Raw genomic sequence first — 23,998 nt, 5'->3', positions numbered from 1 at the left:
CTTTGCAAAACTGGCAGAAAATTTGGCCGCCTTAATGCCACAATTGAAACCAGAGACCGAACCAAAACCAAGTTCACAGACCCCTGCGGAGATGGAACAAATGAATACACGCATACATGCATGAATGTAGCTAGAGAAAGGTACAATCCAACTTTAACATTACTTCCCCGTCAATCCACACGATTCTCATCATAATATCATTAAATTTCCAAGTACTTCTTTCAAAGAGAACCATCATTATTCTGAGAGGAGGGCAATTCCAAGGTTGGGGCAGATAAATGTAGTAAACAAACATGCGAGGTGAAGAACATTGCCAATGCATGGCAACGGTTCACAATATATGACATATCATGTGAGAAGAACCTATTTACATAAAGCCAAACGATATAGTTTTTAAAATGATTACAAAGATTGTAAGGGAAAATGCGATGTAGGGAGGAGGGAATATGAGGGAGGGGATAGGGATTAAGAATGATTATGAGGGAAACCCTATTCAAATAAGGAGAGGTCCTAGGGGACAACCAAACGCTTTGGACCATATTGCAATTAGGGGATTGGACAAAGTCTATTAAAGTCATTAATTTCTAACATGGCCTCTTCCAAGGAGGAGGCCATATTAGCTTGTAGATCAACTTCCTTGTTGTTGACTCTGAAAATATGATAGAACCCCTTGGAGTGAAAAAATGCAATCGATCTTCTAATTCTTTGGAGCACCAATGTAAGGGAGTTATCTTTTAGACTGTTCTCACTATTGACATTCTGAATCGTAAGCAATGAATCTCATAAAACAATAATATCTTCCACATCTTTGTCTTCAACAATGCATAGACCTTGCGAGAGTCCATACATCTATGCTTGGAGAGTCCATACATCTCTGCTTGGTTGTTGAATTTCTTTCCTAGGCCCCATGAGAATTTAACTTCCGTTAAAAATTAATGTAAGAATAAAATTTACTCTAATGCTAAGTTTTTGTGAGTCTTGAAATAACTGCACACTTAACTTTTGGCTTGAGAAACTGCAACCCAAGGATATCTAAGTTGCTCGATTTTTGACAATGAAGTTTTGAACAGACAACCTTCACATCACCGTAATAATACACCACAATATTGTCTATTCCAAACTGTGTGAACAATAAATAAATCACCTTATTTAAAATAATTAATTGAGATAAATCATTAGAAAATAAATTGTTTTATGGAAAAAATTAATTAAAAAATAATAAATTGATTATTTATGTGAAATTGACTACATCTTCTCCTAATAGGTGTTGAGTAATAAAAAATAAATAATAAATCACACATTATAGGTATCCACCATATAAAAAATCTCGTTACTGGTTTTTCATGCCTCATATAATATTAAATCTGCAATTTTAATACTTTAAAAAAATAAAACCAACAATCTACTTTTATTAACAGGAAATAAAGAATATACACATTTTTCACATACTTGCCCATTTAAAAAAGCAATCCAATAATATTTTTGTTCCTTTTAATTACCAACTACATATTTATATAAAAGAATAAAAACAATAATACAGATTTATATAAAACAAAAAACAATAACCCACTTTTATTGATAAGAAATAAAACAAATACACATTTTCGTTAACTTGCCCTGATAAAATTTTTCCTTTTAAGAAAATTATAGTAATAATATTTTAATTCAGAATAATACATATCTCTCACACTATAATTCATTCTTTCTAAATTTGTGACTGTAAACCGAGATGACTGGCCCATATTATACAACCCCTGCATTATCCAAACAAAGTACATACGTGGACATATCGTTCCCGAACACCCGGATTCTCGGTACAAAATACAGCACTGATATTACAAAAATTTGAATCAAGCTGTCTCTACGATTCATAGAAATGGAGTCTGGAATTGCTCTGACCGCCTTAGGTGGGTTCTCTAAAGTTCAAACTTCAGCAAGTTATACCAAATTCCTCACTCGTTTACCGCTAATGCCCAGCAGAAGAACAAATGCTTTGTGGTCAAGGAAAAACATAAGGAGAGGAGGCTTGGTGATTGTGGAGGCAAAGGGAAAGAAGAACATGCAAGAGAAACTGTACAAGCAGCGGCCTCCACCCTCTTTGCCCAAGGCCGAAGATGACAATCCGAGGTTCGTGGTCTTCATCAGAACAAAGAATGTGAGTCCTGTGTCCCAATTCATCACTTCCACTGCCAAACAAGTTTGTGGGTTGTTTGGTTTGGGAAGATATGGAGATTCATGTTTGAAATTTTGAATTTGGGCAGGTTCCCAGATGGTATCCCCTCAACATTATAAGTGGGGGCACCACAGCCAAGATCATGGTTGCAGGCAAGGATACTCCCGTTGGAAAATTCTTGTACGAGGGCGCTCTCACTAGAAATATAGCTGCAGTGGTATACAAGGTAAAAGGCTTTTGCTCATTTATTATTGCATGCCTCAAAATGCATCCAATAAGGCTTTATTGCTTAGTAGCTAATTTTCAAGCACCAACATGTTCTATCACGCACTTTTTTTCTCCTTCCTGTGATTCATGAAGTTTCCTGTAAGTCTGATGAAACATCAAACATAACGTGGAAAACTTGGCGCACAGCCTTGCTGTTGTTGGGGCGAGGAGGGGCGTGATTCATCAACTATTCGCATGCCAGTATAGTGACTCCTTGAATCTAGATGGTTCATTGGTTGCCTTCAATATGGACACTAGAGCAGACCCATTTAAACCCGGGTTCAATATGCATCTCAAGGTTACGAAGTGATTATGCATATCTGAGTTCATACAGATGGCTGATGTCTCAAGTTGGTTGGATATCAAACCCAGGTTTAGATGAGTTGTCTAGTATCATATTTGTTTTTATGGCATCCCTAGTAAACCTGTCTGAGTACACAAATGGATTTGAACTGGGCACCTACTGGCACGGAACTAACCAAAAGCCCAGCAGCATTGGCAACAACTGGCTGAGCTAACCCATTGGGCTAGGGCCAGTATCATATTTATGAGTAATGTGTTGCAGTTCAAAAAGTTTCTAAATACATTTATGGAATATATATATGTTTGAAAGAATATGAACCAGAAGTGTTTGACATGACTGTTGGGAATTTACTTTGTAGACGTTATACACAGGAAAATTGTCTTCTGGAACTCACATGAGGTGCAATAAAATCACGATTCAGAACTCTGCCAAACTGTATTTACTTTGACAAGACTGTGACCAAATTCCTTCTTTTTCTTAGAAAATTGTTGCCCGAAACTTGTTTCTTTCTTTCAAAATAATTGCAATTGTGGACTAGTAAATTTGCAGTTGTAATGGGTATTGCATTATTTATAGCCCTTTTGTGATTGATTAAACATAAATTTGCAATGGAAATGGGAAAATAGCCCACTGAGAAAACAAGAAAAAATTACAGCAAATCTTGGTTGTTCTGATGCACCATGCAGCTAGCTTGTATGACCTTGCCAAAACTTGCTGTAAAAACCCTTCCGCTGCTGTTGAAATCTGTCCCAGAATTTTTTACAGCGGTCCTTCACTTTTGCTGGGTTATACGACATCCTAAAGTTGCCTTTGCACCTACTATGAACGCCCCCTTAAATTTTTGAGAGCTAGTTTAATCTCATTTTGCTTTCAAATTGGTGATTTCATATTCCTTGGGAATATGGATTTATAACACAACACTTGTTTTTCTTAAAATCTTTACTCCAACAATCCAAGTAAATAAATACCTTATGATTTATTTATTGAAAAATTTATTAAGCTTATATAATAGAATACACTTGTTGGAAATTTAGCTAGAATAAAAAATCAGCAGAAGCTACAAGAAACCAATCTCCAAAATACATAGAAATTTCTTCCCTTCAAATATCAGCTTCTCATTAAAATTACTCCAAACTTACAAGGACTCCCAAACTAGGAAAATAGCCCATTGAGAAAACAAGAAGAAATCATAGCAAAACCTGGCTGTTTTGGTGCCCCGTATAACCTGTACGACACTGCCAAAACCTGCTGCAAAAACCCTCCTGCTGTTGAAATCAGTCCTAGAAATTTGTACATCTGCCCTTCTCTTTTGCTGGGTTGTATGGCCTCCTAAAGTTGCTTCTACACCTACTATGTATGGCCCCTTCAATTTCTGACAGCAGGGTTAATCTTCTTTTGCTACCCATACTATTTCCTCCTTGTGAAAATCCTCTATCACTCTCTCACTTGTGTTTTTCTAACACTCTCTGTGAATCACACTCTTTGTGTCTTTCCCTTCACTTTGTCTTTCTTTTATAACATTGAGTTGATGACCAAGTCTCCATATCTCCAATCTCTCAATGAGATTCACAGTTGATATTAATTCCATTGACAGTGGAGATTATATCTAAATCACTAATGTAAATACTTTATATTTTAGTAGACATTAATCAACTCATTAATAAAATACTCTTCAATTTAATAATTAACTTTAATTAAAGTGAATCACAAAATAGAAAAGACCTTTTTGCATTAGGGGAATTTTGAGGTCTAATTAGGCCTCTTAAGAAAAATAATAAAATAATAGTAAAAATAATAAAGTAAGAGCTATGAATTTTTTAAGGAAAAACATAAAACTAATTTTATAATTGTATTTTTGAGTTATCTACTAATAGGTTTACTTAAATTTCAAGTGTGGCCATTCATTGGATGCGAAATTAGATTATGCATTCAATGAGTACTCATTTTACATACTTTTGAGTAGACCCACACCGAGGAAAAAACAAAATACATGAAAAAACATGTTTCTCACCTATTTTTTTAAATGTATTTTCAATTTTATCTTTTATTTTTTTATTTTTTATTTTTCAGTATGGTTCTACTCAAAAGTATGTAGTGGGTAAACACTTGAAATTTTGAGTAAACCCATATGGAGACAAATAAAAAATATGATTAAAAAACACTGTTCTTTTTTTCTCTCCAAAAATATTTATCCTCGGGGATGATATCATCATCTTAAATCCTATTGGTTCTTTTAAAGTTGATTTTGTTAGTGCATTTTTCATTTTTGAGGCCCATTTTTGACCTCAAAATTCCCCTAATGGATGACTTCCACACGTCCGACGGTAGACTTGTGTGAAAGTTTCTATTTGATGTTACAAACATCAACACTCCCTCTTAGCAAGGAAGGAACTTCTTGAAGAGCCACTTGAAACTGGCTTTCCCTTTAGTCTTGGCACAATGTTCCACACATCATCCTCCACCATGGAATTCCTTCAAACCTATTGGTCTGCTGCTTCTTCAATGACGCTACTTATTAGTGACATGTAGTTCAAAAACTTCTTCGGAGGTTTGCTCTCCTTGACTGCACTCCTAGGATCCTCTACATGCTCTTGGACATCTCTTAGTGTTTGCATGAACCGTAGAGGTCTCTTAACAGAACTAGGAGTTGATCTCTCCTCCTCCTCATCTGAAGGTTGACTTCTTGAAGTAGAAGCTGCTGATCTAGACTCAACCTTCGAGGCTTCCTACTCCTCGTACTCTGTCACTAGTAGGGTCTCATGTGACTTCCTGAATGCAAGGCCCTCCTTGAAATTCTCATCCCGACTCGCTAGAGTCATTTGTTGTGTCGGAACAAAATTCTTATAAGCCTTCAAAGCTTCGTTGTATCCCACAAACACACCCTTTATGCTAGAGGACTCCATCTTGGTCCTCTTCTCTTCTGGTATATGTATGTACACTAGACAACCAAAAATATGTAAGTGGATCACCTTTGGCTTCACACACCAGTGAATGCTTCCTTGTTACCCACCAAAAGTGGGTGACCACTAGGAAATTTTTTTCTCCAATTCATCTCTTCCAACCGACAACCAACAACCAAAAACCCCTGATAGCCATTGAGTAGCTGATGTGATGTGCCATCCATATCTCCGCCACCTATATCAGTTAAATGTTTCCTCACCCATTTGCCAAGAGCACATGTTGGAAGGTGGGCTTCTGATCAGAAGGTACTTTATTAATTTTGCAATCGGGTGCTTATGCTTGTTTGTATTTGGGCATTTTGGCATGGATTATGGGGTAACTTGGAAGAAAGAAGGGTCTTGGTCGTGATCTTGTTCCTTTTCCTTAAATGGGGAGTTAATTTAAATTCTAGTCCAGTGGGACCTCCCCTAATGGCCCAATGGGTATAGAAGGGGCACTACTTGGGAAGCCATGATTGAGATAACGTAATCGCATATTTCCTTATTCCATACTTACCACTTTCCATCTTACATTAAAATCCATTATTCCACCTCCATTCTTTGGGTTCAATTGACCATTGGTTCTCTGGGACTTGGCACCCACACATCCTCATACCTGGGTAGGGCTTGGAAATGCACCCTAGGAGGTTGATGCAACTAGAAGAAACAAAAAGAACATATTATGGCCACAAGATAAACAAAGGAAAATAAAAATGCAAAAGATGGCTGAGACTTACAAATTAGCACGTGGGCAAAAGCCGAGCATGAGCTCTACCTCACTCATATGGCCATCACCCAGTTCCTGGGCCAATATTGTCCTATCTCATAGAAGACAAGGGACCCTTGCATGTCCCAACCCTTGATGGGTTAGGAACTTTCCCATCCTAAAGGGAGTAATAATTGCTATACATCATACAAAGCAAGCTCTCATTCCTTGAGTTGTGAGTAATAATACAAAGAAGAATCGAGAAAAAGTAAAAGGCATTTATAGTGGTGGAAAAAAAAGGCCTAGGTAACTCATGCATCCACGATTGCTCCCTCCTCTCATCTATACACCCAAGATGAGGTACTCCATCAAAGCCAATCCCTATGACCATGGAACTTGGCCATGAAGCCTTTTTTCCTCCATTCCATCATTATTCACATGGAACCTATTGATTGAGGGGTGGACCAAGGACATGTCACTTCCCCTTGAAGGTTGAGAACACCTAATAGGATCATCTGTTAACTACTCCTACTTAGGGAGGTAACACCATTACGTGACTAAGGCCCCAATTTTGGAGGAGAAACCTTATATGAAGTGTTAATTTTATCATTTCTTTCAAGCTTGGTTCACTTAGATGCAATAATGATTAGTGTACCTAATGGTGAAAGTTGCAACACTGGATATTGCATGTAATTGACATGTGGTTCCATTTATAGGTCTGGGCAACTTAATTGGGGTCTAGGTCCTCTAGAGGGACATATTGACATCCACAGGTGATGCGTTAAGAGCCATGAGACACCGGGCAGTTGTAGAGCATCATCTGTATCCATGGGCACCTTCAACACCCACAGATTTCCTGCACTTTACCCTATGTCATTTATGGGATGATGCAGCTAGACCAACATGCCCCCACCCGGCTTAGTAGTACTACAAGGTCATGTAGTTGATCCAGGGCCTAGATGAGGTTTGTCTCATATAGTGAGACATGGGAGGGCTAACACCATCTATAGAGCCCTCAACGTTGGAGCAGAGACATGCATAGTGACCACCGAAACATGAGACCCATTTTTGTGCCCTAAGCCCAAAACTGGGGTCCATAGAAGAGATCTAGGGGATCAACCCCTACAACATGATTTCAGAGGGCCTCTACACTCATCATGGCACTTGGAGCCCTAAAGAAGCATACGCTAGCATGATGCCAACATTTCGGCTTGGACATGTGGAGATTTAATTTTATTGTCAAAAGCTATAAGGTCGGCTTGTGACCTTACATGTTGGCACACATTACTTTATGATTTTTAGGGGCTTGTAGGCTAATTAGGCATTTGTATGTCTCACATAAGTAGAGAAACATGTCATTGTTACTTATCATCATCACACCTCTTGGATTTTTTGCCTCATTAGAGGAATTCAAACTTGTTCTCTTGTGGATGAATTGGATATCTTGGATGCATTTTGATATTTGGAACTAATCTTGGATATTCTTTGGTACAATGGATGGAAATCTTGCATGTTGTCTTGTAAGTGCACTTAATTGTTGAATATTTATTTTTAATGTCTAATGTATGGAATTAATGGTTCTAGGTTATGCTAAATGGTGCCCTAATTTGTTGAAGATTAATTGAATTTCTATCTAGATGAATATTGTATGCATTACTCATACATAACATGTAATGAATTGTCTTAGTAGTGAACTCCTAGAAGCTCTCCCACGAAAATCCATTTTTCCATTGCATAGGTAAATGCTTGAAAATTAATTGCTAGGGCATCAAATTTCGGCCTCCTTAGAATCATTTTTGGCTAATGTATTTAGTCCTAGAGTCAGTTCTCCTAAGGGACAAGGGACTAGTCCAATTAGTTGGTGATCATACTCTATTTTTATCCATATTTCTCTTTCCTAATTTGGCCCTTTCAAGGCCAAGCTAGGAAACTAGGGCTTGGTGTGAATCCCTAGGCAAGTAGAGTTTTGGTAGTTGAAGAGCCTAAACATCAAGGGGATAGTATTTTCCACAAAATCTATCCTTTTGGTGGGCATCCACTTTAATTTCATCCATAAACTTTCTTTCCCTTGTTGTTTGCCTAGGAAGGAAACCCTAGTTTTGCCTTGCTTCAACTTAAGCGCTTTCTTGAAGAGCTCCTAACGAGGTCACCTTACATATTAACCTTAGAATACCTGACAGAAGTGATCTCTTTCCTACTGGGACTCCTCCCATTGGTGAAAGTCCGTAAAGAGTAGGGGGTTTTGGCTATGGTGACTCTTGGTCTAGTTTATGCTTGTAGGGTTTCCCTCTCCAAGGCTTGCTATATTTTGCGGCAACATTTTTGGTGCGGTTGCTGGGGAGGAAGCGAGTCTACCTTCTCCTAGATTGAAGCATCTTAACTTCTCCCCATTTTGAGAGGTATTTTTTCTAACGACAAGATAAATCCTTATATGGCGACTCGATTGGAAGAACGAAGCCCTTGTTCTTCATTGAACTCCAATTTCAATGTTTGAGGGTGAAGCAAGCATCTCTTAACGCATTTTAAATTCACCTTGGCGACTCCTCTCATGGTTGATATGCAAGACTCAAAGCAATGGCCCCATGGGATTAGGAAAAATCATACCCGACTTTGGACATTGCATGGGTTCCTGTATATCTTAATAAACTCGATTGTAATTATTTGAAAGGTTTACCACAATTTGATGGTTATCCATCTGCAGCAGCTGATCATGCAGCTAAGTTCATGAAGTACACTTCAAGCGTCAACGTGGTTCATCAAGACGTTCTCATTTGGTCTTAATTTTATTAATAAGCAAGGGTTTTTGACTCCAGAAGGCTCTGGTCTCATATTTGAATCTAATCTAATCCCTAAGATCTTGCTAAATTTAATCAAGTAGCTAGGCCACTAAACTGTCTCCCGGACTTGTTGGATACCAACTTGTCCTTCGCCTTCACATTTCCATAGGGACTACCCCCCATAGCCTGTTATTTGGAGATAGCTAGTACGGAGAGGTCGGGGATCAGAGCGACAGCCCCCGACCTGAGTCGTTGTCGCAGTGCTTGTACAATCTAAGCGACAACACCTAGCACATACCACAAATCAGTGAGACAATGTTGATTTGGGGTAGCATCGGATGTGCTCTAGCCACAAAAATTGGTGGAGAGGCTTAAGCACTTGAGATCTCCAATACCCAGAAATGGTTTAGGCAGATTCTAAACAGTTTGGGAGATATTAAAATAATTAATATTTTTAATGAAGTCCCTAAGTCTAAACTTAGGGAAAATAAAATATTAATGTGAATTAATATAAAACTGTGTTAGAAGGGTCCAAAAGTCATCGATCAAGCCAGAGTTAATCTTAGCCGTTGATTAGGGACTTAATCTCGACCATTGATTTGTCAACGAGAAAAGTATAAGAGGAGGCTTGAGAGACACTTGGAGGACACACTGAGGGAGACTAGTTAGATCAATTTATGGAGCGGGGTTAGCTAAGAAATTCAAACTAGTGGTCTGGTGAGAAATTAGGAGGCAGCAAGTACAGAACAAAGAGAAGGGATCAGCCACTGGAGACCAGCGTTGAGGCAGGAGAGGCAAACGCAGGGCATTTCAGGCAGACGTATAGGCAGCAGGAGACTGCGCAGTCACTAGAGGGCCTGCGTGGGTGACATAGAGAGGCCCAGGGCTGACATAGTCAAGCAGGGGCTAGCGCAGAGTGTCTGAGAGCCATGTAGAGGTCAGCCAAGTTGACGTTGGGACTAGAAGAAGTGCTGGAGAATTTTTCTCTATGTGGGTAAGCTAGTTTGGCACCTTGTTGTACTGAAGAATCGCTGAATAATAAATCCTCCCTTGCTGCACCGGTTTTCCCTCATTGGGTTTTTCCAAGGACTATTTTCCAAAATATTTGTGTCAATGTGTTGATTCTTGTTCATGTGTTTGTTTCTGTATTACGGTGTGATATCTGTAGTAGAATTTATTTTAATGTTTATTGAAGGAATTTCATAAATAACTTATTGAAGAATAAGTAGGAAAAGTAAATCAGATGTTGCAATGATAGAATTTTCACATGGTATCAGAGGGAGTAATTAGAGACAGGAAGGGAAAATCAGTTATGGGTTGAGACCACGATGCAGAGACATCCATGTCAGGGGACTCAGCACAGATTTTCAAAATATTGCACAAGAGAAAGAGACTTCGATTTCTCTATGTTGGCTTCCAGGCTGGAAGAAGAAGTGGCTTGTATGACTAGTTTTGCATCATCAGAAGTGTGGTATATAGACAGTGGAGCCTCGTGGCATATGACGGGAATCAGGGAATGTTTCTCAGAATATCGAGAAGAGAAGATGAACTTTCAGATCACCATGGGGAACAAGGCAAAGTGTACTCCAGTAGGGAAGGGTACCATAGTTTTTCAAATAGAATCGGGAGAACGGTTCCGTGCTACAAATGTGCTGCATGTACCAAGATTGGGGATGAACTTACTTTCCATGTCGCAACTTCAAGGCAAGGGCTATGACGTCTACTTCATCAAGGAGAAGGTATATGTCAAACACCCGAGTTGGAAAAAGAAAGTGTAGATCGAGATCAAAAGTAACAAGTTGTATAGATTACAACTAGAATCACCAATGGCACTAATAGACATTCATGGAGACAAGGACTTGAATGAACTATGGCACAAAAGAATGGGTCATTTGCACCATGGAGCTCTGAGAATTCTCAGGAGCACTGTAATAGAAGTTTCGGATCTGAGTACGGAACGAGAGGATGCATGTAGCGGATGTGCTCTAGGAAAGTATGCCAAAGCAACATTTCCTAGGAGCAAACACGGGGCCAAGAGTGTACTAGGATTGATACACTAAGATATCTGCGGACCTATGTTCGTCAAAGCTCTCAGTGGTGTCGAGTATTTCTTTACCTTCATTGATGGCCACTCAAGGAAAACTTGGATTTATTTTCTGAAAACCAAGGACGAGGTTTTTTGTTGATTCAAAGAGGTCAAGGCTCTGGTGGAGAATTTGATTGGGAAGAAAATAAAAGTTTTGCGCTCAGATAATGGTGGAGAGTATGTCGATAAGGACTTCACTGATTTTTGTGCTAAGGAGGGCATCAGAAGAGAGTGGACAACTCCCTACAATCCGGAGCAGAATGGAGTAGCAGAAAGAAAGAACAGGACTATTGTAGAAGCAGCTAGGGCCATGATGTATGATCAGGATATGTCGAAATTCCTGTGGGCGGAAGCATGCAACACAATAGTCTATGTTCAGAACAGGACTCCTCATCGGGCATTGGGCAAGATTACTCTAGAGAAAGTTTTTACAGGGAAGACACCTGAAGTCAGTCATTTCAGGATATTTGGGAGTTTAACATATTGCTACATACCAGAGGAAAAGAGGAAGAAGCTGGATCAAACTGCGGAAAAGGGATATCTGGTGGGATATAGCAATAACGCTAAGGCATATAGAATCTATCTTCCAGGGAGCAGGAAGGTAGTAGTTCGACAAGATGTAAAGTTCATGGAGGATAGGGCTTTCAGAAAATCTCGTGAGATGCCTTCCGAGGAGCAGTCAAAAGAGGAGCTGCTGGTTAAACCTCTTCAACCAACGGAAGTAAAAAATTCTTCCTTAGGTCAGGAAGATTCTCAGGATGAGGAGGAGGAGCTAACAGAAGCACCTACTGGCAGAGGAAGAACTAGCAGGGAACTTCGTCAGATTCTGCGAGATGCAGAGGACTTCATCGGTGTGCCAAGAAACAATAAGAGGGAGCGAAAACAGCGAGATAGATATCAGGCATTAGTAGCTCAGGATGGGGAGCTTGCCAGTTTCAAGGAGGCAACTCAACATCAGGTTTGGCTAGACGTGATGGTAGAGGAGTACAACTCCATAATGGTGAACGATGTCTGGGAGGTAGTGCCAAGGCCTCAAGACAGATCAGTGGTAGGTTTGAGATGGATCTACAAGATCAAATACGTTGCAGACGACAGTGTTGAGAAATACAAGGCCAGGTTTGTGGCTAAGGGGTATGCTCAAAAGGAAGGAATTGACTACGAGGAGACCTTCGCCCCGGTAGCTAGGTATACGTCTATTAGGACCGTGATATCTCTTGCAGCTCAGATGGGATGGGAGATTCATCAGATGGATGTCAAAACGGATTTTCTGAACGGGGTAATAGAAGAAGAGATATACACTGAACAATTAGAGGGCTTTGAGACACATGAGAAGAAGTCTCATTATGCAGGTTGAAGAAAGCCTTATATGGGCTGAAACAAGCACCTAGAGCATGGTACGGTCGAATCGATGGCTACTTGCAGAAGGTGGGATTTGTCAAGAGTGACGCAGATCCAAATCTCTACTATCTGGTTGTAGAGAATGAGCCGCTAATCTTAGTATTGTATGTAGATGATCTCTTTTTGACAGGATCATCCAGGCTCATCGGGGACTGCAAGAAGAATCTAGCCACAAAATTCGATATGAAAGATTTGGGACGAATGCATTATTTCCCAGGGTTGGAAGTTTGGCAGCAAAAGGGAGAGATCTTCCTTGGGCAAGGGAGATATGCTACAAAAATCCTGAAGAGATTCAGGATGGAGGACTGTAGACCCGTGGCTACTCCAATGATCACCAACTGGAAGAAGATTGATGCATCAGAAGGCAAGGATGTTGATCCCACCTTATACAGGCAACTCTTAGGGTCCCTGATGTATCTGGTCAGTACCGGGCCAGACATTTGCTAGCTGTCAACAACCTCAGTCAGTTCATGGTGGAACCAAAGAGGGTGAGGGCAGTAGCCAAACATGTTCTCAGGTATTTACAAGGAACAAATGATTATGGACTCTTGTACACCAGGAGTAAGGATATCAGATTGAGTGGATTTACTGATGCAGATTGGGCAAAAAGTTCAGTGGATCGGAAAAGTACCTCTGGGTACTGTTTCAACGTTGGATTAGGAATGACCTCCTGGTGCAGTAGGAAACAAAAGTCCATGGCTTTGAGCTCATCTGAGGCAGAATATATGGTGGCAAGCACAGCTTCGTGTGAGGCCATATGGCTTAGAAAACTGCTTGTGAACCTATTCAAAAGGAATATGGAGGCGACCAGGATCATGTGCGATAATTAGAGTTGCATCAAGCTCTCTGAGAATCCAGTGTTTCATGATAGGTCGAAGCATATTGATATTCAGTGTCACTTTGTCAAGGACTGTGTCCAACGAGGAGCTGTATAGTTGAGCTACACTCCTACAGGAGAACAGGTGGTGGGCATCCCCACTAAGGCCCTTGGAGGGACAAAGTTGGACTACTTCAGGGAAAAGATGGGGATGGTAAAGAACTCGTTTCAGTAGCATGAATGGGAGTGATAACAACACAGATGCAGAGGGATTTGTAGTGTGGATGCAGTGTTGGGAAAAAGGCCCAGTAGCAGCACGGATGCAGAGGGAGTTGTCGCACAGATGCAACAGTGGCAGTAGCAGAGCCATGGGCAAAAATACAGGATGCAACAGTGTATAGGATGTTGGGCAGGGAGGCTTAGCATCAGCATAGGGACCGATGTCGAATGATCAGGGTGATACTCAGTGAGGAGTATTACTAGAGCACAATACTCGTTAAGAGGGAGTGTTGATTTGGGGTAGCATCGGATGTGATCTAGCCATGAAAATTTGTGGAGAGACTAAAGCACTTGAGATCTCCAATACCCAGAAATGGTTTGGGTAGATTCTAAACAGTTTGGGAGATATTAAAATAACTAATATTATTAATGAAGTCAAAATAAAATATTAATGTGAATTAATATAAAGTTGGGTTAGAAGGGGTCCAAAATTCATGGATCAAGCCAGAGTTAATCTTAGCCGTTGATTAGGGCCTTAATCTTGGCTGTTGATTTGTCAACGAGAAAAGTATAAGAGGAGGCTTGAGGGACACTTGGAGGACGCACTGAGGGAGACCAGTCAGTTCAATTTTTGGAGTGGGGTTAGCTAAGAAATTTGAACTAGTGGTCTGGTGAGCAGTCAAGAGGCAGCGAGTACGGAATAGAAAGAAGGGATCAACCACTGGAGACTAGCACTGAGGCAGGAGAGGCAGTTGCAGGGCATTTGAGGCAGACGCAGAGGCAGCAGGAGACTGCGCAGTCACTAGAGGGCCTGCGTGGGTGACGCAGAGAGGCCTAGGGCTGAGGCAGAGTGTTTTAGAGCCACACAGAGGTCAGCCAAGCTGACGTTGGGACTAGGAAAAATGTTGGAGAATTTTTCTCTCTGTGGGTAAGCCAGTTTGGCACCCTGTTGTACTGAAGAATTGTTGAATAATAAAATCCTCCCTTGTTGCACCGGTTTTCCCACATTGGGTTTTTCCGGGGACTATTGTCCAAAATATTTGTGTCAATGTGTTGATTCTTGTTCATGTGTTTGTTTCTGTATTACGGTGTGATATCTGCAGCATAATTTATTTTAATGTTTATTGAAGGAATTTCATAAATAACTTATTGAAGAATAAGTAGGAAAAGTAAATCAGATGTTGCAGTAATAGAATTTTCACAGACAAAAACACCATGAACTCCACCCCAAAGTATTTTATTATGATTATCAAAACGTTCCCAACAGGAACGACTTTACACCAGCTTTTACAAAGTTACATCAGAGCAGAGCCCAAGATCTAGATAAAAATAGAAACAAAATGCCTTTTATTTATAGAGAAATTCCTCCAAGTAGAAAATAATGGTTAGTTGGCTTGATCCCCGTTAAAATAATTTTGACTGTCGATAAATCTTTGATGATCTTTTAATCTTTGCCGTCGAAAATATTTATTTTTGAGGAATTTTCGATTTTCTCATTAAAACCATTTTTTATTAGCTTAAAATAATTATTTTGGGCTAATTTCTTCAAAAAATTGACTTTGACTTAACCACCAAGGTTTAAGGGTCCAATTTTTCTTAAAACATTCAATATTCCCTTGGTGGGGGAACTCCAAAAATTAATTTCTTTTGGACCCACGAGTTTTTCCACTTGGAGAATTTAATTTCTTTAACATTTTAATTTTTTGACTCAAATTAATTAATTTTCTGGCTTAGGATTTAATTTTAATTTTGCCAAAAAAATTAATTAATTGACAGATGAGGCAATTAATTATTTTTCAACCCTCAAATATTTTAGACATGGTGTTTAAGTATGAGGGACCATGCACTAAAATATTTTTTACATAAGATTTTACAAATTCAACCTGTAAAGGGGGGTACGCGTTCGTTATCGACTCTCAAAATACATACCCAATTCTGTGACAATATGATCTAGTAAACCAAGTGATCTGTAATAAAATAATTTAGCCAAATAACTTAAATTATTCCCAAATCACTTTTACAAAAGTTTCGACTAAAACAGTGGGACTCACCTAAGACTTCGACAATAAATTCCACCTTAGCTTTGGGGCGAAGATGGAGAGAAAAACTTTGCCGATCATCCGTGTTTAGAAACACAGATAATCAGTGAGACGAAAACCTCCTAGAATGAAATTCATTGCCCATATAATAGGCGTACCTAGGTTGTTACATACATACACGGTCTTACTAGCATCATTTACATTACAATTTTTTAGAATGGGTTTACAATGATTCAAAGAATTGCTGGTTGATGATCTAGATCTTTTGAAAAAAAATTTCACAACTGCTTCCTTGGGATTGTAAAAAATGGGTGCAACAAGGTCTATTCTTGCATCATGGCACACTCAAGACTTCATTAGGCCTCCTCAAAGACCCAACGACTCACTTTATTGATCATTCAATCCTCCTGAGAGGCTTATTGTTATGTTATTGAGCTATCTTGGTGGGCTTGTCACCAAGGGATGTTATTATCGCACATTATTTTATTATTTGGGGTTCAATTAGGCCAAATTAGGCAAATCGAACTCATTAGTGATTGTATAAATAGAAGTGAGATGATTCATTTTGATCATTATCACTTGGATTGGATTAGTATCTCTTATCAGATTTTCGCACTTTTCGTTGGGATGATTTTTTGGAGCTTTTCTTGATGCACTATGATGTTTGGATTTCACTATTGTTTTTTGGAGATTCTCTAATGTGAAATTGATAAATGGATATACTCTCTCTCTCATGTAAGTCGAAATTTTGATGTTATTCTTGTTATCTTACTGGTTAATTGCATGTATGTTGTTATCTTTATTCTTGTATGGGTTAAATGTAATGCGGAATTCTTCTGGAACCTAGAATAAGTGATTAAATGCATTCGTTGTGTTGGCATTGTTGTTATTGATGGCAAAGGAACAACTATGTGAATCAAAATGTTGAGTTTGGGATGTTGAATCAGAGTGTTGGCTTATGTTGCTGTATGCATATGATGAGCGAGAATGTTGCTCAAAGGCTGATTTATGTTGAATGCTAGATGGCTTGAACTGAAGAAGGCTGAAAGTGATGTGAAGTGCAAAGGATATGATAATCAATGTGAAGGTTGAACATTGTCAAATGGAACACAAAATATTGAAACACAAGCTGGAAAAATATATGCTTTTATTAATAGAAAAATGTATGATACAAATATGATTTGTCTCTTGTAATCATTACTAGTTGAGCTGTTTTATTTCAGCTCTATTTTATATTACAAAATTTCTTTCAGAACTGAAAATGAAGGGACAAGTGTATGAGCAGTTTTGGAAGTCCAAGAGACAATGCTTCATTTCATATTCCTGCAAAGAATACAAACAACCCATATGGCTTGCTTATAAAACATACAATGTGGAATGGAAATGGAACTTTTTGAAGAAAAACAATCTGCATAAGAAAGTGGATGAGCAGCAAGGAAAGAGATGCAAAATGAAAAGGAGAAGCAATGTAGCAGTAGACTTGATAGCAGAACTATAAATGAGGTAACCAACATTTGTAATATGATGTTGTGATTGAGAGATCTCTGTCCCCTTCTACGTTATAGCTTGAAAAGGAATAGATTGTAGCCTATTGAGGTAGGAGCCTCTTGTGGGTTGTAGCTTGTAGAAAATTGTGGGAGTTGGAGCTTCCTTCGAGGTAGGAGCCTCTTGTAGGTTGGAGCCTTAAAAAATTTGATGTAATAAGGAGTAGTAGCTTGCCTTCACATCACTTTCAGCGTAAAATTTGCAGTTTTCTCTCTTCGGGGTTACCACTTATATCTGGGGTCTTCATGTGTTTATTCTTGCGTGTTGTGTGAATGTTTTGAATCCTTGATAAATAAATCTGCAAACTTCTTTCCTTGAAATCTGCAAACTTCTTTCATTGAAATCTGCAAAAGGAATTCAATAATAATTGAGCACAAACATAAATCATTAACTGCATAAGAAGAAGATTAAGTTGAGCAAAATTAAAGAATTTGAATTACTAATTCACCCCCCCTTTCAGTAATTCCCAATCATAAATATCACATTGACCTTTGAAGGATTGGGCAAATGTTCCTAGAGGCACCTCTTTGGTTAAAGACCTCGAAACTATATCTCCTTCGCAAATTTGAAGTATAAATCTCTATTGATAAAGTTGCTACCCTTGGAGAGGCTAGCAAAGATAAATTAGGGCTCCTTAGCTCATGAAATTTCATGATCTATGTGTATCTTGACTCCATTAATTCCAAACAATAAAGAACTGATCCTCGTATCCCTTTGGTGGTTAAAATAACATTTCTTTTCATCAGTTCTTCCAATTCTATGTTGATTCTAAACACAAAAATTGGTGGAGAGGCTAAAGCACATGAGATCTCCAATGCCCATAAATGGTTTGGGTAGATTCTAAACAGTTTGGGAGATATTAAAATAATGAATATTTTTAATGGAGTCCCTAAACTTAGGGAAAACAAAATATTAATGTGAATTAATATAAAACTGTGTTAGAAGGGTCCAAAAGTCATGGATCAAGCCAGCGTTAATCTTAGCCGTTGATTAAGGACTTAATCTCGGCCGTTGATTTGTTAACGAGAAAAGTATAAGAGGAGACTTGAGGGTCACTTGGAGAACACACCAAGAGATCAAGATTTCGACTCTCTGGGGCTGGGTTTGCTGAGAAAGTTGCGAGAGTGATCAGAGTTGCAGCTGAGGGGCAGTGAATACAGAAGCAGAGGGGCAGAGATAGCACTGGGAGGATCAGCGCAGTAGCTGGAGAGAGGGACGCAGAAGTAGACAAGGGTTCATGTAGAGCCAATCAGGGTTCACGCAGAGGCAGCCAAGAGTTGCGCAGTGCCTCAAAGGGCTAGCGTGGGTGACGTAGAGGGCTAGAGGACTGATGCAGTACCTCCAGAGGCTGACACAGGCCGAGCCAGAGTGACGCTGGGATAACGCTGGGACAAAGAGAGGCTGACGCTGGGGTTTCGTGGGGCAGATTGGAGCTGTGGAGCGGCTGGAGTGTTTATTCGGGGTTTCAGCCGGAATATCTACTTCCGAGTAGAGAGGTACTATTGCCAAGATTTTTCTCTGTTGGGTGAGTTGGATTTGGCACCCAGATTGTATTCTGAAACTACGTAATAAATCAAACCCTCAGATAGCTGCACTGGTTTTCCCGCATTGGGTTTTTTCGAGGACATTAGTCCAAAAACAACAGTGTCACTTGTGTGCTTGTTTCTGTTTCCTTCAGTTGATGATCTGTAATGTGTTGAGCATGCACTTGTATTTATTTCCAGTATTTACATGGTAAATAACTTGTTAGTTAACAGAACAAGTAGGTAGGAATAAATCAGAAAGTACATGAAGGGTTTCTAACAGGTTAGACTTAGAAATTCCAACATAGTATCAGAGCGTGGTTGCAGATCATAGGAGAAATGAGGACATTAGCCGAGCAGAGCAGCAACAGCAGACAACAGTTGTCCCGAGTGACAGAGGCTATTCCTAGTAGAGAAACAGCAAGGAAGGGGTGATGCAGTGCTTGTGTCATCAAGTTCGAGCCAAGAAATGGCAACACAAAGGCTAAAGGAGGTAAAGACAGACTCACGCAGAGCCACGTAGAGGGCCGATGCAGTTGGCTGAGGAGGTTGATTTGTCGGTGCTGGGATTGCGCAGAACCTAGGAGCTCTAACCTTCAGTTTGCTGGGGTTTAGGAAGTTGTGGGTAAGTTGCAGAGTGGAGTTGGTGGGGTACTGTATTTAGAACAGTACCTAACAGGGCAAGGCCAAGGAGGAGGGAGTTGCTAACGAGGATTTCTAGTCGAGAAATCTGGATCAGTGGTGCAGCTGCACTAGCGATCAGAGTGGGGGCATTTCGACATTGGCAGAAGGGTTTCCAGGAGGGAAATTGAGGCTAAGAGCGAGTCACACCAAGAATTTCTAGGAGGGAAGTAGAGGAGCAGCGAGATGGCAGTGAACGGGGTAAGAGACCAGGACAGACTGGATGGAGCCTCAAACTTCATAGTTTGGAAGGCCAAAATCTTATCCGTTCTAGATAGGAATTGTGTCAAGCACTTCGCCTTGAGGACGATAGCTATCCCAGTTGACCCAACTAATAACGACAAGTACGAGGAGGCAATGGTGAGGGTCAAGAGCATCATTCTTGACGGGGTCAAGGACCATGTGGTACCATATATTGCCGAAAAGGACACGACAAATGAGATGTGGGAGGCCCTAAAGAAATTGTACCAGCATACTTCTGTGTAGAGAAGGATGTTACTAGAAAATTAGCTGCAATCATACCAGATGCAGAAGGGAGAACAGATCGACCCCTTCCTCGATCGATTGAAGGAGATTCGGGATCAGCTGACTTCCATAGGGGCCACGCCGGATCAAGAATTGAAGGTGAGAACATCACTGAACTCAGTCTCTGAAGACTGGGAGGTGTTTGTCCAAAGAATAGTGGGTAGGGCGACCATTCCAGATTGGGAGGAATGTGGGTTGCTCTTTGCCAAGAAGAGATCAAAAGGTTGAGCAAGGCGGGAAGTAGCGGTAAGGGGATCAGAATCAAGGAGGAGGAGGAGGTGGATGCTGCCTTAGCATCTGAAGGAAAGCAGGAGAAACGAAAGAAGAAGGACCTCTCCAAGGTCAAATGCTTCCACTATGGGGAGCTGGGTCATTATGCGGCCCAGTGTCCAAGGAAGAAGAGCAAGGGAGAGGCCTTCGAGACCAAGGCTGCGCCAGCAAGGGCAGAGAAGGAAGTGGAGACAGACGATGATTGTGCCATGAGTGCACACACAACACTTGAGTGGAAGTGGGGAGACATCGAGTTGTAGTTAGACGGACTACAGGCGTGAGGGGCAGGATCTTCCAGGTACCGAACCTCTTGGATTAAACCTTGCTACGGGAGTCCCAAAGAGGAGTAGCAGTATTGGTGGATGTCAGTAGAGATGAATGTAGATGGAGCGACAGAGGGAGCTACAGTGCAGGATTCTTGGGACAGCGCGACGCTAGCACGCTGCAACAGTGCGAGAGGCGTGGAGAGTGTTGCAACAGTGCAGGATTCCTGGGACAGCGCGATGCTAGCACGCTGCAACAGTGCGAGAGGCGTGGAGAGTGTTGCAACAGTGCAAGATAGCACAAAGAGGCTTGCAGCGGTGCGAGATGCAGGGAGTTGTTGCAGCAACGTAGAGGTCAGTAGAGGGAGCACTTGATAGTGGCAGAGGGGGCTTCAGCATCGGGAGTGTCTCTAGCCTGACAAGGATGTTAGTAGTTGGATGGATCAGTTACTTACTTCTCAGTAACTGAGTTATAGTGCAGTAGCAGTTGGCAGTAGCATGATGCTGCACGATGAAAGGGGTTGCAGTCCAGATGCAGCGGTGGCAGTGGCAAGGCCATGGGCAGCAACACGGATGCAGAGGACGCTGTTGTATAAATGCAGCAGTGGCAGTGGTAGGTTCATGGGTAGCAGTACATGATGCAGCAGTGCAAAGGATGTCAGGCAACAGGCCTAGCATCAACACATGGACTGATGCCGGATGATCAGGGTGATGCTCAATGAGGAGTATTACTAGAGCACAATCTTCGCTAAGAGGGAGTGTTGATTTGGGGTAGCATCAAATGTGCTCTAGCAACGAAAATTGGTGGAGAGGCTAAAACACATGAGATCTCCAATACCCAAAAATGGTTTGGGCATATTCTAAACAGTTTGGGAGATATTAAAATATTTAATATTTTTAATGAAGTCCCTAAGTCTAAACTTAGGGAAAATAAAATATTAATGTGAATTAATATAAAACTGTGTTAGAAGGGTCCAAAAGTCATGGATCAAGCCATAGTTAATCTTAGCCATTGATTAGGGACTTAATCTCGACCGTTGATTTGTCAACGAGAAAAGTATAAGAGGTTTGAGGGTCACTTGGAGAACACACCAAGAGATCAAGATTTTGACTTTCTAGGCCTGGGTTTGCTGAGAAAGTTGAAAGAATGATCAGAGTTGCAGCTGAGGGGCAGTGAATACAAAAGCAAAGAGGTAGAGATAGCACCAGGAGGATCAACGCAGTAGCTGGAGAGAGAGATGCAGAAGCAGCCAAGGGTTCATGTAGAGCCAGCCAGGAGCTGCGCAGTGCCTTAGAGGGCCAGCGTGGGTGACGTAGAAGGCCAGGGCATTGATGCAGTTCCTCCAGAGGCTGACGTAGGCCAAGCCAGAGTGACGCTGGGCTAACGTTGGGCCAGAGAGAGGCTGACGCAGTCCCTAGAGGTTGATGCTGGGGTTTCGTGGGGCAAATTGGAGCTGTGGAGTTGCCAGAGTGTTTATCTGGGGTTTTAGCCGGAATCTCTGCTTCTGAGTAGAGAGGTACTATTGCCGAGATTTTTCTCTGTTGGATGAGTCGGATTTGGCACCCAGATTGTATTCTAAAACTGCTTAATTAATCAAACCCTCAGATAGCTGCACCGATTTTCCCGCATTGGGTTTTTCTGGGGACATTAGTCCAAAAACAACAATGTCACTTGTGTGCTTGTTTCTATTTCCTTCAGTTGATGATCTGTAATGTGTTGAGCATTCACTTGTATTTATTTCCAGTATTTACATGATAAATAACTTGTTAATTAACAGAACAAGTAGGTAGGAATAAATCAGAAAGTACATGAAAGGTTTCTAACAGGTTAGACTTAGAAATTCCAACATTCTAGGCCTAACCCCATAAGGTCTCCTATGGCATCACATGAAATCATTTGCAGCCATCCAAAACCCTTGAAAATTGGTCCACTATAGCGTTGTAGTTTGCTCAATAGGTTCTCCAAATTTCAAGCAATTTCGACGCTGGAATCCCGAGATATAGCAAGCCCTAGCCACAAGACCATTTCTTGCCCTAGGTTGATTTTGGGTTAGTGACCTCATTAGGATCATTGCATCCAAATCTCAAAAGAAAATTTATCCTTTGATCCTCTTCTCTTCCCTAATTAGGTCAAGCCCCTCCTTGTTTGATCAACTCCATACTCTTGACCTAATTTTGGGTCCACTTGGTCCTTTGTGGTCCCACAACTTTATAACTCTAATTTCACAAAGATATAATAAAGGCCAATTCTCCACAAGGATTCTCCAGTCTAGGAATCATCTTGACAAATATATTCCCAAACCCTAGCCTTGAGAATCCCTCGAGCCCTTCCTAGAGAGCCCACCACCTTGCTTTTGAAGCAAGCAAGCTATCTAATTGAGCCTCTCTTGTGAATAGGCCTTGGGAATCGCCTCTTATCCTTTCATAGATTCATCCTTCCTTGTGATTCCTCTTATACCGGGTCTCTTCCTATCGATGAAAGTCCATAAAGATCCGGATATATGGGAAGCAACATGCAGAGATTGGATACGAAAGATCCGGATAGATGGATTGAGCTATTAGAGAATGAGGATGGATAGCCTTCAACTTTCCCATCCCCTCCCTCTTTCTAGACTGATATGGGGATGAGGCTCATTGTCTTCTGCTCATGACAGTGAGTCCTCTCTACGACTTGATGAGCAGGCATTTGGGGCGAGATGGACACGATTGACAACGGGATGCGAAGACAGTCATGATGATGTGGGAGGCATGCGTTCTTGTGGAGGCGATGTTACGGTTGGATTAGCTACCCAACTAATCACCATCACAAGGGGATCTAACACATGATTTTCTTAAAGAGTTAGACGAGATTTGAGCATGGAGCAGGTCATGGGTGGAGCTATCTGGTGCCCACATATATGGATATATCTTAGTGATGGAGGTTGTTGGACATTGGATAAACCAAAGCTCCCTGTGTTTCACAACATGGACTAACACCCTCTCGTGTATCCTTATCTCTGGCGATGTGATCATTGACTAACACCTGCGGGTTTTGGTGTAACGGAAATCGTGACTCCAACAAGTGGTATCAGAGCGTAGGTCACGAGTTCGATACAACACTCGACTCACGTTGGGGGGGAGATTGTTGGACATTGGATAGACCAACACTCCCCGTGTGTTTAATGACATGGACTATCTACCTCTCGTGGATCCTTATCTCCGGCAATGCGATCATTAACTAACACCTGCAGGTTTTGGTGTAACGGAAATTGTGACTCCATCAGAGGTTGCTGAGATGGTGTTGGTGTAACGAAAATCGTGACTCCATCATCACACCCCTTGGATTTTCTGCCTCATTAGAGGAATTCAAACTTGTTCTTATGGATGAATTGGATATCTTGGATGCAATTTGATAGTTGGAGCTGATCTTGGATATTCTTTAGTATAATGGATGGAAATATTGCATGTTATCTTGTAAGTGCACTTA

At 40.8% G+C, this 23,998-nt stretch overlaps 1 protein-coding gene across 1 annotated transcript in view; it reads left to right on the top strand.

The window, feature by feature from the left end:
• Window positions 1–1,731: 1,731 nt before the first annotated feature.
• LOC149207044 (protein HHL1, chloroplastic-like) overlaps window positions 1,732–23,998 on the top strand; it is a 119,925-nt gene continuing 97,658 nt past the window's right edge. Inside the window, exons 1-2 of the mRNA XM_089395655.1 lie at window positions 1,732–2,155; window positions 2,262–2,399. Of these exons, the coding sequence (XP_089251781.1) occupies window positions 1,877–2,155; window positions 2,262–2,399 (417 nt within the window). The 5' untranslated portion in view covers window positions 1,732–1,876. The remainder of the gene's footprint in view (window positions 2,156–2,261; window positions 2,400–23,998) is intronic.

Source organism: Pinus tabuliformis, chromosome 1_2 (assembly GCF_031772625.1).
Source record: "Pinus tabuliformis cultivar Carrire ecotype Pingquan chromosome 1_2, CPIR1, whole genome shotgun sequence".
Taxonomy (NCBI): Eukaryota; Viridiplantae; Streptophyta; class Pinopsida; order Pinales; family Pinaceae; genus Pinus; species Pinus tabuliformis.
This window is presented reverse-complemented; position numbering and strand designations above follow the sequence as displayed.